General features: G+C 42.4%; 1 protein-coding gene across 4 annotated transcripts in view; it reads left to right on the top strand.

Moving 5' to 3' along the window:
* Etv6 (ETS variant transcription factor 6) overlaps positions 1–19,093 on the top strand; it is a 224,002-nt gene extending 204,909 nt beyond the window's left edge. For all 4 annotated transcript variants that reach the window (XM_078015227.1, XM_078015226.1, XM_078015228.1 and 1 more), the window contains 3 exons: positions 10,056–10,198; positions 11,563–11,663; positions 15,238–19,093. In XM_078015227.1, the coding sequence (XP_077871353.1) occupies positions 10,056–10,198; positions 11,563–11,663; positions 15,238–15,343 (350 nt within the window). In that variant the 3' untranslated portion in view covers positions 15,344–19,093. The remainder of the gene's footprint in view (positions 1–10,055; positions 10,199–11,562; positions 11,664–15,237) is intronic.
* Positions 19,094–19,317: the final 224 nt, after the last annotated feature.

Below are 19,317 nucleotides of genomic sequence, written 5' to 3'. Positions count from 1 at the left end.
ATTAACTAATTGAACCAAATCCAAGATGAACGAATTTAACTGCAAGGCATTGTTTTTCTCAGAGGTCAAATGACAGATTTGGAGAGGGTGAGCTCTGAAGTTCCTTCCCACTCTGCAAGTCGGCAATCTAACACTGTCTTTATTCCATAACCCTCTGAAGAGGTCTTGTCACAGTGTTAGGTATCTCCAGGTACCCCTGCCTCCCTACCCCTTGCCCCTGATGTCTTTCTGGACGACTCAGATCCTTGAAAAACTGATCCATCTATTAGAGGTCAAATTCCACGACTTAAGGTTCTGTCATGACCGAGCAGCCACAAGAAGCCTTTAAATCTCAATAAAGCAGCTGTTAGATGAGAAAACTTAGTTCCTTAAGGCTCTTTAAATGAGCAGAGCACAGAAAGAAATGAAGATACTGCCAAATGTCACCCAGATGAGTGCCACAGCTGGAGGGTATAGATGGCAACATTACTCATGGATGTGGGTCAAAAACAAAGTCGGATTCCCACCATTCACATATCATTTGCCTCAATACACTAGGACTTCGACATTCAGACACCTTCTGTGTTTATGGGACTGTACTGCGCTCCTGTGAGGTGGGAGTTCACGAAGGTGTAAGGCACAGGCTCTATCAGGAAAGAGCTGAGCAGAGTCAGCTGTAACAGTGAAGCGGTGATGCGTGTCTTAGTACTGGAGGAGGCCAGGGCGGCCGCTTAGAGGGCAGCCTTTAGCTGGGCTTGGAAGAACGCTGAGAATATAGACAAGAGGAGGTTAGAGAAGAAGAGGTCACTCCAGCTAGAGAAAACTCCCAGGAGCAAACACAACCTAAGGCCCAGGGTATTTTTTTTTTCCCTACTTCAGGTAGAAATTTAAATTTACCATTTAACCTGGTCAATTAAAAGGATCAGTTTTCATAAAATTCTCTTTCTTGTAATGTTTGAATATTTCTGAAATTATGGTGCATTGTACAGTTAAAAGACTAGACACAAAACTGTGACAGTTTACCTGGGTATTCACCATGTGGAAAAAAACAAAATAATTGATAAAGGAAATTCAGTAGATGGTTGACAGATCACAAATTAGATCTAGTTAAATATAACATGTAGCTTTTTTTTTTTTTTCCGAGAGGATAAGGACTATTATTAATAGCTTAACAAGTTGGAGTGACAAGTTCCCTGGGATCTGTTTTTTTTTTCCGAATAACCAATGATGTATGTAACAATGAGTAACCTGCTTCTTCCTGTGATATTTTCTATTTATTATCTTCAGGAAAGGATTGCTGGAGGGTTAGTGGAGGAGTGGGAAGCATAACTATCTACTAGAACATTTCTCTATCTACAAAAGTCTTACTGTAGATGTGTCCCACCTGTGTTTCATAGGCAAAGGGACTAGCTGGCCATGAGCACCCACAGATTGATGAGCTGTGACCCCTAGTAATGCTGGGAGTCACATTTTCAGTATGCACAGCAGTTTCCCCTAGCCCATGGTTTCAGTTACCCGTGGTCAATCAAAATCTGAAAATATTAATGGAAACTTCCAGAAAGTTACAAGTTTTAAATAACTTATTATAGTATATCAGTATAATTGTTCTATTTTATTATTAGCATTGTAACCTCTTACTGTGCCTAATTTATAAACTGAACATTATCTTAAGTATGCATGTGTAGGGAAAAACAGCATATCTATGGTATCCTGTATTAGTTTCAGGCGTCATCCACTGGGAGTCTTAGAATTTATTCTGCATGGATAAGGGGAACTACTTGTATTGAAATTCCTTCTTAAGATTAGATAATTTCAAAGCTAGAAGCATCCTTTACACATGAAGGAACTGACATTCAGACACATTAGTATTGCACCCTCCAGCCTCTGTCTACTGCTTTTCCCAAAATGCTGTTTCTTTCTGCCCTGGGTCTCTTGTCCATTCCTTGGAGCAAGGATTAAAGGTCTAGCTAAATCCAAACACCACCTCTTTTTTATAAATTAGGTGTTAGTAGAAAATAGTAGGTGTGTGTCTACTTTCATGCTGCACTGGGAGTAGAATTGAGTGGTTCCAGAGATTGTGTGGCCACAAAGCCTCAAGTGTTCACTAATTAGCTCTACACAAAAGGCTGCTCCTGTGCTACAGTGTTGTTTACCTGAATGGTGAGTAGGCTGAGAACCACAGGCATAGTGCAGGACACGTCTATAGGAAATGCTGTCCCTGCTCTCAGGGAATGACTTGCACTTTGGATGATGAGACATGTCTAAGACATGTCAAGGGAACAATAACAAATGATGTCAGAGTGTAGACAAGTTCTGGACTGCAGGCTACATTTGCAGAACAATCCAGAATAGTTGCAGTAGCATCATTAACATAAATAAAATATGGCTAAATAAAAGAAATCATGTCTTTGCACTTTTGAGTTATGTAGTTATTCATTCTTTCATTTATTAAAAAATAATCATGGATCTACTATGTGCCCGGCATTGTTCTAGGACATAGAGAGATATGGTGTCTGTCACCAAATGGCAAATTGTGTGTCTTTGCCTACTTAAGGCAGTATCCCTCTTGCTTTATGCCATCAAATAAACCAAGCTCCTACTTTGGTTTTAACTATAGAAGCTAAATCTTTTTTTTTTTTTATTAGCTACACATGACATTACAATGATCTTGGCAATTCATGCATTTGAATCAATTGGGGTATAATTTTTCATTTTTCTGATTGTACAGATTACAGAATCACACTGGTCATAGAGTCACCTATATACATACAGCAATCATAATGTCTATTCTGCTGCCCTTCCTAGAAGCTAAATCTTAAAAAGAAAAATTTTAAGTCATTTTGGTTTTCTTTTAAATAAAGTTCTTCCATTCCCTTAAAACCTGAGCTACCAGACTTCCTGTCTGATTGTCTGTTCCTTGGCCTTAATCTAAACAATGACTAAGGAAGAAAAAATCATTGGTAAACTGAGACTTGTCATATAATCCATTCTTAGCCCTATGTGTGTTTCATGAAAGTGGAGATTTTAAATGACCTCACAAATTTGGTTGTTCAAAGACCATGACCCTCCCAAATAGACAGTATCTCCTTTCTTGTGTTTATCTCACAACTTTTGCTGAAGTCTCTAAATCCTTCTTGGAAAACTTGAACTTCTTCATGCTTTGTGAGAATATGTTGGTTGGTTAATTGATCCTACAGCAGATAAGATATAGAACTCCCTCCCGGTTCGTGATCCCAACCCTCTTATACTTCATGTCAATCTTTGTGATCTTTAAAGGAAACCTTTAAACATGTTTAGGATCCACCAAGTGTACATCTTTAACAGACACAGAAGCTTCTAAGCAGGGAGACATGAACCTCCTAATGCTCATTCACCACCTGACTCAATGAGCTTTCGTGATTTGGTTTTATTTTGACCAGATAAGGTATGTATGCACAAAAACTCCATCCTGGAAGCCTGTAATCTTAAATCAGATGAAGAAACAGAAGGATGGGACTAGGGAAAACAGTGGGAGACTTGTCCTCAAGGGCGTCCAGGGTCAGAGGATATCACGCCCTACTCTGACTTCTTGCTTCCATCTCTACTTCCTCCCCAGCAGGATTTAGTGCTGGTGAAATTAGCTTCAGGTCAAATACTGGATTTTTTTTTTTTTTTTACCTTTTGTAAATGAATCTTTTTTTTTTTTAAGAGAGAGGGGGAGAGAGAGAGAGAGAGAGAGAGTTAATATTTTATTTTTTAATTATCGGCGGACACGACATCTTGTTTGTATGTGGTGCTGAGGATCGAACCCAGGCCGCACGCATGCCAGGCAAGCGAGCTACCGCTTGAGCCACATCCCCAGCCCTGTAAATGAATCTTAGGAGTAGCCTTGAAGACAAAAGGATGTCATAAAAGAGAAGTCTAAAGCAATTGTATGAAAGAGAGGAGGATATTCCTTAGTAGTAAGATGTGGGGGTGTGCATACCTTTGCACAATTGTGTATATGTGTAAATATCTATATTTGGGGGAATAAAGGATAATATTATGGGATGCCTCCATCAACCAAAAGAATTCCAGGTTTTTAGTATCTGCTGAAAGAGCTGTTTCCCTACTATCCCAGGGAACTTAACCCTCTGGAGACCTCTCAATCCAGAGTCCTCTTGAGCTGGCGTTTAGTTGAGCTGGCCCTGGGTGTGCCTGTGAAAGCAGTGGCCTGTGGGAAAGTCTGGGCTCTGCAGTTTAGTGCGCCTCTGCCTCACTACAGAGCTACCATGCTGTGGATCTCAGAGGGGTCCTTGCCCCACTTCCCACCCCCCAACTGGCAAGGGCATTGACAGGCAAGGTCTGTATTGTGGCACATTTGTTTCAAGCAACTCTAACCTGCAAAGCATGCCCCTTGGGGGTCACCTTAGCCCCCTAATTCCCTTGGAGCGTCAAGTGCTCCTCCTTCCCCTCCTCTGAGGCTTTGCTTATTGTCCCTGTTGGAGATGCATAAAATGTGACTGGGGTCTGATGAGGACTGGGGAGGAGAGGATCCTTCATTCCAGCTGGAATATGCCTTGTGGCTCGGACTTCTCACACCCTGGCTGAGTCACAGCACTGTATTATCAGCGTGAATGACTGAAAAATCAAAGAGCCCTAAAGAGAAGGAAATTTCAAGACAATGTTTTTAAAAGATAAAACAGCAACAGAACTGTGGCTGGGTGGAAAATAACAGAAGGGGCCTGAGGAGACTGGAAATTCCAGTTTGTTTAAAGGTACACGTGTCTGTAACAGTGTCCCCACCTCTCTGTAGTCCCTGGATGTGAAATCCCAGGCTGCACCCACCCCTGTGGCTGAATCTCAACTGGAACCTGAGTTTGAGGCCCGTGTCCCCAGCCTGCCCCACACCACGTGTCAGCAGAGGTGGGATGGTCCAGCCTGTATGCAGCTGCAGTCCTGCTGCTCTGTGAAAGCGGGGAACCATGGATTTGTATTATTTGCTTCTACTTCTCCCACCCCCAGCATGCCACTGTGCACATATGGTTTCTGTTTTCCTAAGCCACAGCAAAACACAAGCAATTGCCCATTGTAAACACACCTCTACATATCAACACAGAGTTGGCTGCACTGGATTTATCAACTTTCTGCTTCTAGGTAATAGCCAATCTAGAATGGAAAAGGGAAAAAAAAGGACTAGGTAGCAGATGGTCCCCTGAATGTTATAAAACTGTTTCTACAAGTAATTTCCCAATCTTAGCACTCTTGATATTTGGGCCAAATAATTTTGATGTGGGGGCTTATCCTGTGCGTTAGAAGATATTTAGCAGCATCTCTGGCCTCTTCCCACTAGATGCCAGAAGTTCTCTCCACCTCTGTCAGCTTAAGCAAAAATGTCTCCAAACATTTGCCGAATACCCCCTTGAGAGCATAATTGCCCCTCTGGTTTAGAATCACTGGTTTAAAGCACAGTAGCAAGTTCTTAAATTTTGTATGCTACTTTACCTGTTCTGTTGCTGAACTGGAAATAAATTTATCAATTCTTAGGTAATCAATTTTAAAAACATAGAGATCCTCAGCTTCACCCTATTTGTGATTATATTCATGGTACTCTGGTTTATAAGCCTTTTTATAAAATTTTATTTGGGCCATTAAAACAACATAAAATGATTTTCTTAGAAGCTTTGCTGAAAGTTCAGTTAGCCATTGTCCTTATACATTCCCTCTGTCCATAACTTGACCTACTCAAAATTTTTAAACATCAGCTTTGTCTAGCATGTTTTTTTTTTTTTTAAACCATGTTGGTTATGTGTAAATTGCCCATCTTTTTTACGGTCTCTGTTCAATGAGTTTATACAATGAGTCTCTGGTAGGAGACAGACGTGGGAGTGAAAATATTTCTCCTTTAACCACAGGAAGGGATTTTTTTTACAATGCCTTTTAGCAGCGGATGCCTAGGGTACTTCACCCAGCAGGAAACAGAGAGAACTCTCTTTCTGCAATTGGAAAGTAGAACTTTATTCTAGCTAAACCCTTTCATAAGCTTCCTCTCCTGGAAGAGACCATCCAAGTAATGGACGTTTCTCTAAATAACCATGTCTTGATAGAGAAGGCAGCCCTTTAGTTTAAGAGAAATGCATTTAAAATTAGTGAATACTATGTGATTTTTTAAAAAAAGTCTTACACATGCATATTCAGTTGTTTTATAGTGAGGTGAGTTTTATTGAATTGTATTAAATATTTTCATTGATGATCAAAGAAAATAGTATCTGTACAGACATAGAAGAGTCTAGGTGGACCCTGATAACAGCTTCCAAAGGATCCAGGGAATGAAAGAGGGCATACCTTTTATTTAGTAGAAATCTTAAAACCAAAAATAACTTGCATGGCTTTAACTTCAATAGTTTAAAAAAAAAAAAAGAGTTGGGGGGGTGGTTGTGTGATTAGGCAGATATTTTTAACATCTGGACATAATTTTTAACTAAAAAAAACAGCAATCGATAGTGTTATAAAAGCCATTTATACTCTGAGCTTGAAACAACTTCTTTATGCCACAAAATTCCTGTTGCTACCTCCATTAGTGACAGCATAATTCAATATGTCTTGAATGTCAACAGATTTTTTATTACTCAACCGATGTTGGCTTTGCTGGATTAAGTGTCATTTAAAGTGATCAATTGGAAGCTTGCTCTGTGTTAGTTTTTGGGGTTTTCTTTCCCTCATGTCTATGAAAGAAAAAAGTGTGCAATATACAAATGTCCATGAAACTTGTAGGTAAAGTTCGTTTTCTACTAAGCTTTGTCCTTTATTTGTCACCCAAAGAGCAGGTAACATGAAAACAAGACCCACGTTTGATGCCTCTGAAAATCCAACATGATACCCTAGTGCTGAGTCGCCCAGGCTTAGAGAAATCGTCTGCTTGACATTTTACTATTTTATGAGAACTAGTAAGCACTATAATGTAAAAGAGAGAATAGAAACAAAGCAGTGGAAACCCTGTGCAGATGGTGATGGGTGTTAGAACCATCAGCAATGGGTTTCAGCTCACAATGGGCCTCTAGGGTGCAAAACCTTCTGCCCAGAGCATCTCACTCACCTTTCTTATGGGTAAAATTTCTTTACACATACACACACACACACACACACACACACACACACACACTCAACAACAACAACAACAACAACAACAACTGGGTAATTTCTTTATGTAAAATTGTGTTAAAATGAATGCACTGGAGAATTAATTCTCATTCCAGAGGCATCCAAAGGTATCCTCAATTCTTTGTAGTAAAGGTGATCCTAAATGTATAAGGAGACCTGGGAGGGGTTACATGCAAACCACCTTTGTCCTTCCTGACTTACTGACATTTTTATGATAACATTTGATTTTGTCAGATGTTTTCCAGTTGGAAGGAACTATGGAAAATGAAAATATGCCTGCCATTTGATGGTGGGTCAAAGAGTGGATAATTGAACCACAGCTCAGTTCTTGTCTTAGTCCACTGAGGGTACTGTAACAAAACACCAGAAACTGGGTGGCTCATAGATAACAAAAATACATTGCTCACACTTCTGGAGACTGGTTAGTCCAAGATCAAGGTGCAGGTAGATTAGAGGTCTGGTGAGGGCCCATCTTTTAGTTCATAGAGAGCACCTTCTTGCTGTGTCCTCTCATGATGAGAGGGCATGGGACCTCTCTCAGACCCCTTCTATAAGGGCACTAATCCCTCTCATGAGGACGGAGCCCCATGGCTTAACCTCCTCCCAAAGACTCACCTCTTGATACTATTAACTTGGGGGATAGGATTCAGCATGTGAATAGCAGAGGGCACTTGACATTCAGACCATAGTAATTCCCTGTTTCCTTTGTAATGAAAGTGAGGCAGGACAGGGAGGTAGCTGAGGGGTAAAGACACAGTCTACTTCTCTGCTTTGCGTAGAGACTGGAATCATCCTCTCCAAGTGTTTTAAAAACGAGCTAGATTATTCTGTCTGCAATCGTGTGGTACCGACTTCTCAGGGTACTTACACTGGTGGCCCGCTTGCTTCCCCCACCTCAGCCCACACTGGGGCAATAACAAATGAACCCTCAAGAAGGGGTGTGAACAGAAGAAGGGGCTCACCAGCTTCTGATGTTAGAATGGGGTTCAAATTCCAAGACTGTGGTATCATTGTTTCAAGAAGGATGCCACTTGTCTTTTTCCAAAACACAACAAATCACACATCACATTAATTTTTAGGCAGAGACAATACAAAATAAATGATACACTAAGGGATACTAAAAAGATTAGGGTCAATTTAAGCTTCATGGTAGTTCCTTCAAGGATCAAGCTACCTGGAAAACCCCATATTTTTTGCCCGTTCCTTCTGCCCTTCAGAGAGAAAGCTGGATTTCACAAAGGATGCACTACATGGTTAAACTTTGCCCTAGAAAGTCCTTAGGTTTTTACAGATAGGTACCCATTTTACAGCGTCTCTGAGAATAGAAGTCGAATCCGGAACTGTGGCATGGCACAGGCTTTACAAACAATCAGAGCCTAGCATCGTGATGTACCCTGAGTGAGTAAATTACCAAGCCCTCTTGGCCCCAGCTTCCTGGCCTATTAAATAGGAATAGCAACAGCACCTGCCTCATGGTAGTGTAAGGGCCAAGTGGAACCACGCTCGCAGAAGATACAGTACAGTGCCTGCAAACAGCACCCAATAAATATTGCTGTTATTTTTATTACTTTCCTTTCACCCACATTATCACTAATACAATAATCCTGTAAAGTAAGTGTTGCGATTCTCATTTCATAAATGAGGAAATAGAATCTCAGGGAGATTAGTGGTTGCCTGACTAAATTCCCCTTGTAAATATACTCTCTCCAAAGAAGGGTGACTTCCTGTCTCTGACGTGTGAACGTGCCGACTATAAGATATTCCAAGTCTCAACTGGACATGCCCTTCCCAGGTGCGCCAGGCCAGGCCCTTCCCATTGTACCAGATAGCACATTATAGTCAGGAGCCAGGAATTCAAATCCCAGTGACCTCTTTGAGGATTAAAAATAATACCTATACATGCCAAAAACATATTTGTCATTCAGTGATCTTCCATTACCAGCTATTCTGGCTAGGGCCAAAATCATACAATGACCACCTGGAAATGACACCTCTAATTCTCATCTGGAGGCCAGTCCTGTGTCATCTAAACCCAGAAGGTACATGTCTATGTCCACCTACCCATCAAGGCTCTGCTAGAGGACAAACCACATACCTGTACAGCACAAACCCAGAAAGAAACAGAACAGGGGAGGTGTGTGCATCCCATGTCTTCTCTTTTAATTTGCCAATCCACAGCCAAGAGCTTTGGCTTAGCACAGAACCAGGGCTGTTCTAAGTCACTTAATAAATATTTGTTGCCTGACTATATAATAAAACATCGGTTCTGCCAGTAGAGAAAGGATTTTCTGCACCAGGTTCCTCTCTACCATGATTCTAGTAAAGCAATTTTAAAGGTCTCCAAAGCGTGATATCGTGAGAGTTATCTATTTCTTTTTAAAAATCCCACGGTTATCACTGTCAGCATCACCAAGCTACATAGATTTTCACTACATAGGTTTGCATTGCTTTTGGGCCGTGTTTTGGCCCAGCCCAGTCTTCTCATGTTTATCTATTCAGTGTCTCCACCAACATCAAAAGAATCTTTTAACCCCACCATTTTTTAACACACCACTTTCTCTGGAACTTTAAAACATTCTTTCCACCTTTCACCCTGCTAGCCCGTTTGCAGGCGTCCACCAAAGCCAACTCATTCCCAGATAGAGCTTGTTCTATCTTTCAGTGAACTGTGTTCAAGTTCAAGTTCTGGCCATGACCAAAGATAAGACTTTTCCTCATTCTGGGTCATGATGTCCTCATCGGTGAAAGGGGGTGGTGGGCCCAGAGGATCTCTAAGCCTCCACAGGTCAAAGATCATACTTCTCCAGCACAGTCTCCCTCACTCTCTCTGGACCATAGATTCTTCACTGTAGTTCACACCTGGCAAAAGTGATTACTGAATTCTTTTCTGATTCTCGTTGTTCATGCCTCAACAGGAAACATTTTCAACGCTATTTTCCCTTCATTTTCCTCTGTAGACTGTAGACTGCTTTGGGATTACGTCTATCAGTTGCTTTCTGACAGCCGGTACGAAAACTTCATCCGATGGGAGGACAAAGAATCCAAAATATTCCGGATAGTGGATCCCAATGGACTGGCTCGACTGTGGGGAAACCATAAGGTAAAAGGGCAGCAGATCCTTGCTCTATGAACTAGTGCCAAAAAAAAAAAAAATGTGCATCTCTGGATTGGAGGGTCATTGTCTGTTCTACTTCCTAAGTCTGCCCATTATCATTTAGTTTATTCCTCATTGGAAGACAGTCACAAAGGAAGGAAATAATTAAAGATGCCTCTTTCCATGTTACTCATGCCAAATGCCCACTGACTCAGTAAATCTCAGTTTGATAGACTGCATTGTAAGTATCCCTCAGTGCCACTTCCCTCCACCTGGCCCTGCCACCCCTGCTGTCATAGGAACTAGGTGACAGGGAAGTGTTATGAGCTCTATGACTCATGGGGGACCTTTGGGAAGTGTCACTTCTGTCCTGCTCAGTTGGAAACTCCCATGTTCACAGAAGTCCATTTCTACATGGAAAAATATGTCTCTGGGCTGTAAAACCTTGTTTTTACAAGAAAACAGTGCAGCAAGTTTGCCCCACAGTTTTCCAAACTAGGAGGAAATGGAATTTACAAAGGAAGTCTTTTATAGAAAGGGAGACTATTCCAATGTGCAGATCTAATAAGTGGAGACTCATGATCCAGGTCAAACAATACATAGGTAGATCTGAGGTCAAGCTGGAGGTACCCTGGTGGCACCAGGTGGCACAGCCTCAGCTCAGGGACCGAAAGGGCAGGGATGCACAGCTGAACTCTGCCAGGCCTGCAGCCGCCTAAGAAGGCAGTCCATGCTCTGGCTGGGTTGAGAAGGACCTGATGCAGGCCATGACCAAATATGGCCAGGCTTCACTGACAGACACTTAAGTGTGTGAGTCACTGAGAAATACTTTCTGCAACTCCCAGATTGTACCGTGGCTCAAGGGCTCACCACCACCGTATTCTTGCTGCCACCATAGGAATTTCAACAACAACAACAACAAAAATCTCTTCCTTAAAATGACAGACCAGAAACACATTTAAGAAAGGTCATTGCAACAAAAAAAGAAATTCTGTATGGGTCAGGAGGTGAAGGAGGACCCAGATTGGGGGAATCTTCAGGAAATCGCCGGGGCAAAGCAGAGAGCAGTCTTGGAGGAAGGACCTGAGGGAGGTGGCTGGGGTTTTATTGGCCAGAGCTCCAGGCCTCTGACAAAGGGTGGTTCACCCTAAAGGAAAACCTTGGCCTCGGTGTATGTGAAAGCCTAAGGGAAGGAACAGGAACGAAGGGGTCTGGAAGGTGGCACGTTAGCAGGTAGTGTTCCCAAGCTGGCAGGGCCACGTGGACCAGCTGAGGAGTTTTTATTTTAATAGCTCCCCCAGTTCCTTTTCTGAGGTTCATTTCATTGTGTCTTTGTGCTTTTTTTCTCTCTTCCTCCTTTGAACAAACAGAACAGAACAAACATGACCTATGAGAAAATGTCCAGAGCCCTGCGCCACTACTACAAACTAAACATTATCAGGAAGGAGCCAGGACAAAGGCTTTTGTTCAGGTAGCACTTCCGTTTTCTTCCTTTCCTTCTTTTAGGAGGATATTGTCTTCTTTAAATAAGGGGGAGGAGGGAGATTGTGAAGATCTCTACCTGCCTATCTGATCCCCAAAGCCATTATTGCAAATATTACAAACTGGATACCAGGTGCTGGTTTGTTGAGATTGAAGGGGGGGGGAAGCACTTTTTTATATTGATGTCTGGCCTCTAGTAAAGCCAAAACTAAATATAAACACCGTCTGACTCACCTTTAAAATAATGCAGTGGCCAAATAGTATTGTCTGGCTTTGAAGTCCAGTATAGGTAAAGGGAACAATCAGAGTAGCCATTGTCAATGTCAAAGTAAGGAATTAAACCTGAACGTCCAGGTTCTCAGCCTCATCAACTAGGGTTTGTCAAACTGCAGGTCATGACCCAGAGTGAGTCATGAAATAGGCTTAAGGGGTCAGTCTCTGTTTTTTGGGTTTGTTTTTTTTTAATGCAGTAGAAAACAGGATAAGATAGAGATGAAAATATCAGACTGCATCACATGAAGAGTGACTGTTGATTCACAAAGATTTGGTTTCTGCCGTGTGTGTGTGTGTGTGATGAGTCATGATGTAAAATATATTTCTTCTAATGCTTCACAGTCAAAAAAGTGGGAAAGCCCCTGCACTACATATTCTTCTTTTCAGAATTCCCACAGCTAATGAGTTCCAGCCATTTATCTTACCTTATAGATTATGATTTCAAGAATTAGAAAAGAAAAAGAAGGTATATGAAGGACCACTCAGGAAAGGTAGAAGTAGTCCCCCGACACGGTTAGTAATTGATGGCAGTGGCATCAAGGATGTGGGAGAATATGCAACAAATATGACCTTAGGTTAAGAGTTTGGGCAAGTGGACAAAGAAAAGAGCCTCAGTTGGGACTAGAGATGTGGATTTGGAGTTATCTGTATACAGGTAGAAAATAACACTATGGATGAGCACATGAGCTCTCTGGGCTGGTGGTAATTATTGGAAAGAGCAATTAGGCTTTAGCTTTGAGAAGGAGTGGAAATTAAGGAATAGTAAAAATAATTGCAGTCTTCCACGAAAACAGAAAAGGCTCTTCAAGAAATGAATAATGGAAGAATGGAATAAATACAAAAGAACCCTCCTAACTCTGGCTCTGTTGATATCTTCTCTCCTTCTTTCATCCTAAACTTAATCCTTGGGTCCCTGTTCTTCCTACTCTATACTTTTTTCCTGAATGAATTGATCCCATTATACGACTTCATTTGTCACCTCCATTTTGTCACCAAATTTAGATCAAGCTCTAAAAATTTCCCTGAAATTCCAAATGTGCATGTTCAAGAGCTTCTTTTAACACTTTAAGGACTCCCACTTAAATATCACATTAGATTTTCAGACATATTAAGAAAGAACTAGAAATTCCTCCCAGAATTCTTGCTGTTCATCATCCGCATCACCATTCTTAATCCGTCTTGAAACTACAACTATTTTTAATTCCCGTATCTAAGTGAGGCATGGTACTGAATTGTCCATTCCATTCTGTGTTACAGAGGCTTAGAAGCCTGGGAACCAAGTTTCCCAGGATTTGATGCCACACGGTGCCAGGTTGGAGCCTACTACCAATGACAGGCTCTTGCGTGAGATTGGGAAGGTAGAGGAAAGGCAAAAGCATTGTTCCTGCTTCCCTGGCAAAGGAAGCTGTTGTCTGTGCTTTGAACGTTCCCACCAGGATTAATTCAGCAATCTCCTTTTATGTCTGGTCCACCATTCCCCTGCCTCCTGAATTCATAATACACACTTCTGGTGTTCCGGTGACACTGATATGATTCCTTTTGCTTCAAGTACATATCCCTTTACCTTTAAAGTACACATGCCCTCAAGGCCCGCCTCAGTTCTCCTACCTTTACAAAGCCTTCTTCAGCTCTCCCATGCTCTTCCTCCATCATTTCTTGGGTTCCCTTGGCCCTTAAAAAACACACCTTGATTTCTATTTTTAATAGGTGTATGTATGAAATCCTTCTCCCCACAACTGGATCATAAGCTCCCAGAAGGTAGAGGATGGTACTTTATATAACTCTGTTTTATACCTTAGGGAGGGTTTCAATAAATATTTCATGACAAACTTGGTATAAAAGAGCAGAAGATTACTATGACAAAGTAGCCCAAAGGAGAAGGCGGTAGTTTCGAGAACCAAGTACAGCCTATCTGTGGAGTTGGCCTAGAGGGATCGGTTAGTGACTTCAGGATGTTGAGGGCGAAGTTTTAGCTAAAGGATAAAAGCAGAAGACTGATGCTACACATCACACTGCTTCAAAAGTTTAGCAATAGTGGGCAGAGAAGAAAATCAGTAGTAATTAGAAGGTTCATAGGCTTCCAATAAAAGATTTTCAGCAAGAAAAAAGAAGAGTGCTATTAGTGAGGGAGCCATTGGTTATTTTTGAGGAAATGAGTGTTGAAAGCCAAACTTGCTATAAAATGATGGCTTCTTTACAAGATTTTTAGATATTAAAGGGATTTGGGGTGTAGCTCAGTAGAGCACTTTCCTAGCATGTTCAAGGCCTTGGGTTTAATCCCAAAAGAACCAAAAAAAATTAAAAATTAAAAATGAATCAAAGAAAAAGAAGTTTAGGTTTTGAGTGAAGGTAGATTTCAGTGTGGACTGACACATTAAGCAGCTCTTTGATGATAAAGCAGAACACAAAGAATGAGTAGTGAAAGGAGTGAACAGGGTTCCTGATAAGGACAAAGCAAAAGATTTATGGGAAGACCTGAACGATGGTCTATATAAGAAAAAGACTGGCAGACTGGAATGGAGGGTTCATGGAAGTGAGCAGTGGACGATAAGATTTTCCTGGGTAGGAATGATAGAAGACCCAGATAGGCAGGCCAGAGAGTACATCTTTGACTTGATACATCTTAGGCTTTTTGAACAAAGATGATGAGAGAAGAATGTGTGTTTTAAGGTAGTTTGTCTGCTGCAGGCAGTGCATGGAAAGGGAACAGCATGCAGACATGCTGGGGCTGTAGAAGGAGTACTCCCACTGTAAGGACATTTATAACCAGGCCACCTTCCTGAACCATGTCAATCATGGTTGACACAGGTCACTGATGATATTTCCAAGTGAGCCATTTTTTTTTAAATTTTAATATTCAATTGTATCCTTCATGTTAAATTCAAGTTTTGAATACCATTCCCTGGCCCCATGGTCTGGAATAAAAATGGATATATGACTCTTGTAGGTCTTTTGTAAAACCTAATTCTCTAAAAAATCAGAAACACAGACACATGAACTGTGCCTAAGTTCCCTCGTGGTCCTGCAGTAACATGCCTCATCGGTCTGAAGGGTGCTGTCTACCCCACCCTAGTCACACTAGACGTTATAGTCATTTTGCCACTTTTTAGGCAATCAGAGGAAGGGGTACCTTTTGCTAATTTGCACCATGTTGGCATTAGCGTTTGGGATCAGCACCTCTCCAGCTACTGTAAGATGACAGGGCCTGGCTTTATGGGTTGGAATTCAGAAGTGTAAAGATAGCTTTGAAGAAATGTGCTCTCTTGACTCCTCCATTTTCTCTCCCAAAGGTTTATGAAAACCCCAGATGAAATCATGAGTGGCCGAACAGATCGTCTGGAGCACCTTGAGTCCCAGGAGCTGGATGAACAAATATACCAGGAGGACGAGTGCTGAAGGCAGCCACACGCCACCTGGGTGGGCTGAGGTCGCGGGAGCCCCTGCCCACCAGGATCACTGGAGGCTTGATGAAGCTGGCGGGCTGAGGCCGGCTGGAAAGGAAGAGACCCAGCGATGGCAGGAACACTTCTCTTGCAGACCAAGAGGGACCCCAGAGCACCTTAGACAAACCACCCGGCAAAGGCGGGGCTGGAATTCTGGCGGAGGGCACAGAGCCTGGGACTCACGAGTCACATTTCCTTCTTTGGAATCTGTCCACCTGTAATTCCTCACCCTCACCCTTCCACCTGTTGTTAGTCTCATGGTGTTTTTGTTTTTGTTTTTTTAAGAACCTGCAGTTTGACTTTTCATCGTTCATATAAGGGAAGACATCGGAGGTTGTTTTCCTATGGAAATATATATCTATTATATATATATATTTTTTGCAAATCTCACAAAGTACAGCCAGCCCAGCTGGTCAGGAAAGAATACTTGCAGAAGGGATCAGGTTCCTCTTTTTCCTGCCACGTGGATCAGGTTTGTTTCTGTTGCAGTTGGGTCTTGGCTGAAAAAAAAGAAAAAAGAAAAAAAAAAAGATGCTTTTAAAAAAACGATCACACGAGAAGGAGAGCTCTCTTTTTCATTCTTGCTCACCTTCCTTTCCTGGCTCCCCTGTGTCCCGCCCCCCAACCCCTCCTCCGCCTGCTGTTGCACTTCACATGCCTTTCAGCCGAGTTCAGTCTCCTGCAGAATCTTGGGGATTCTTGGCACCTAAATAGAATCAGTGACCTGGGTGCTTTGTGTCCAGCAGCCAAAATTAGACCCCTATGCCAGCATCTGGCCACCCAGCTGAGGGAGGCCAGAACCCTCACAGATGCTGCTGTACTCCAGAAAGATAAGTGCTATTCCAGCAGGCCGTCCCTGAGATGACGGTGAGAACCAACCAGCTACAGCGTCAGATAAGGCAAGTTGTTAGGAAGGCCCCCCTGGCTGCTTGGGATTAGCTTGCAAGTGCTGCAAATACAAAAAGACCACACAGGCCTGGCAGTCCAGAGACTGGGCAAAGATATTTCTACAGGGGAGATATGTTTTGTGAAACAGGTTATTGAGAAAAAAAAAAAAGCTCCTCTCTGCTCCATTCCAGGGGCCATCTTGTGGTCAGTTTCCCACAGCACCTGATCTCCCCACCGCCCCCCCCCCACTTCCTAGCTTTTTTAGTTTCCTGGTCCCCACTGAACACAGAACATTTGTGAGGGGAGTACTCCAGAATGGAGTCCCAGATGCAGCTAGGGTCTGCCCAGCGTGGGCAGAAAGCAAGTTCCTCAGATCCATTACTTTCTCCTTCTTCCTTCACCGTTGTATTTCAGAACGGATCCATTCCTGGCTCTTTTTCACCTCTCAAAATAAGGTTGGTAGTGTCTTACAGAAGGAGGGTCGTGCCATCTTAGTACTTCTGTTGATAACAGATTTTAGATTTTCTTTTTTCCTTTTCTAGCCATCCACATTAACTCTTCCATTATAGATTCGAATATCCAATTTTGGGAATACCGTCTTTTTTAATTCAGAAAATTAGACCTGCCTTGAAAAGCACCCCCTCCCCATTCCTCCCTGTTTCCTTGGCTCCTCCATCCGGTTAGCGTCTCTCAGCTCTCTGAGGTACTTATATGCTCCACCAGCAGCAGTTCCCTGTGAAGCTGGCAGGCCCCAGGCTTGTCCTCCTGCCATTTCTGAGTTGAGTTGGGGGCACACAAGCAAGAGGAATTCCCCCTGGGCCTTCCTGAAAAGGATAATAGCCTGGGGTGGGGGTCAAATAGATGAACTATGGTTCACAGACACTGGAATTGAGGAGCCGATCTGGGCTCCTTAGTCTCGCTCTGTCCCTGCCTCTTACCAGACCACAGGTGGCGGCCAGCCTCCTCTTACTGTCACTTCCTTCCCCCATTCTGCCTTCTGTGTGAGCCTAGAGGGCCTCATTGGGAAGGGTTCAGTCTCAATCTGCTGGAAGGGTGGTGTGATTCTGCTGGATTCCAGCAGCTGTGGATGTCTTTCAAGAGTGTTCAGGTAATACATTTTTCAGCCTCTAAGATGACTGGTACTATATCTCAAATGGAGAGATTAAGCCAAATACCTGGTGTGATCTGAAAGTCACCAAGTTTCAGAACTGGAGAGAAAGGATGGACTTTTTACCGAGGTTCTTGTAGGAATATGAAAACACACCAGGGCATGATGTTCCTCTTCCCTGAGATGAGAACATCTCATTCCGGCCACTTGACCCAAGTTTCTGAACTCAGTCTCTTACTATTCCAAGTCTTACAGATGAAAAATGGAGGGAAATGCCTTTTTGCCCCCAAGGATTTCTGTATTCAAAGCAATACCTTATAAATATGTAAGACTTAGGATGACTTCTCCAGCCACTTGAAGTAGAGATGCTAATTCCAATATAATCTTAATTTCCCATTCCAACATTGCCAATAATGATTTTTCTCTTGATTCCCTTCACTGCCAAAGTCCTTGTTCTTTGAGAGAAGAGCTGGACAGTCTGATACCAGAGCTACAGTATTGACTTACTGCAGACCCTGAAGATTTCACATTCAATTGATCAAACCTCAGGGAATCGCCTAACAGACATTGTGAGGGATTCCAAGATGAACCAGGCACAATCCCTCCCCCTGAGAGTTTAGATTCTACCTACAGGATCGTCCAGCGTGAAATTTCTCAGTTCCACACTAAGGACTAGCAGTGATAAAAATTTCACCCCAGACTAAATTAAAAGTTCATGTATCATCTGAATAATTGGCCTTTCTCTGTGGCCATCATGGGAACTCGTAGCCCACAAAATCTGAAGTCAGGAAAGGAAAATGCAGAGGGGCACTGCCGTATGAAAGGTGGACGCTCTCACTCATGTCTTGGAATTCCCTTTTCCCAAATCGTGAGTTCACTGAGCTGTCTCCTTCTGTCAGAAGAGTGGTAGTTGGCTACATGGGTCCTGTCAAAGGTAATAACATGTCTCTCAGATATGTTTGATCCAAGGCCACTTGGTCTTGCCCTTAGGCAGCATTGCCAATGTTCCAAATCCCATTTGGAGGTCCCCCACAAGAAAAGAGGAACTGATGGATTTTCTCCTTTCAACCATCTCTTTAAAATCCTCTGATCAAGGGCTGATACCTTATCCAACTAAAAATGTCCCTTTAGCTGAAATTTAAAAGTGGCTACAACAGAATTGGTCAAAATGACTAAATAACCCCCATGTCCATCCTTCCCTGCCTAGGCTCCAGCCCTGGATATGTTTTTGAAACATTAACTGCCATTTGCAGAAAGGAAGCCTGAGTATCAGAGAGGTAATGTCACCATGCCACAGTTGGAGCAGATAATATGGCAGGGACAGAATTAGGATTGGGATCCAGCTTGACCACTCCCCCATTTGACCCATTATCACCCAGGAAACTGAAGATAAGAGATTTGGAAAAATAGACAAAGAACAAAGGGTAGTTTTCTTTCCCTAAGCATTCGGTGCTAGTCAGAAGCTTTCATTCACTCAGTCTGCTCCTTTTCCGAGCAGAAACCTAGAATAAAGGAAGTGATACAAGGAAGCCAGAGGGATGGGGGAGGGAGGGGACACCCAATAATCCCTGTGTTGTCAGAACCACAGAAGACTAACCTGATACTCTTGGCCCCATCTGCATCAACACTAAACAACTGCAAACTCCTTTGTCTTTCACACATGTCAAGTGAACATTCTCTGTGACTACACCCACCTGCAAACCAGAACGAATCTAGAATGAATTTTTTTTTTTTGGTCTAGTTTCTAATCTCTTGTTTATGAGGTGTGGGGTTTATAAGGGACTGAATCAAATGAATGTAACAAAAAAAGAAAAAAAAATGCCTTTTCTCAGGGCCAGTGAGTTGCAAATAATTTTTAAAGAAAAGCCTATAATTACATCATCTCAATAAATTTTTTATAAAAAAAATATAGTCCTGGGTCTCTGTTTTGG

The sequence above is a fragment of the Ictidomys tridecemlineatus genome, chromosome 6 (genome assembly GCF_052094955.1).
Source record: "Ictidomys tridecemlineatus isolate mIctTri1 chromosome 6, mIctTri1.hap1, whole genome shotgun sequence".
Lineage (NCBI taxonomy): Eukaryota > Metazoa > Chordata > Mammalia > Rodentia > Sciuridae > Ictidomys > Ictidomys tridecemlineatus.
Note: the sequence above shows the minus strand (reverse complement) of the source record. Positions and strands in the feature narration are given on the sequence as shown.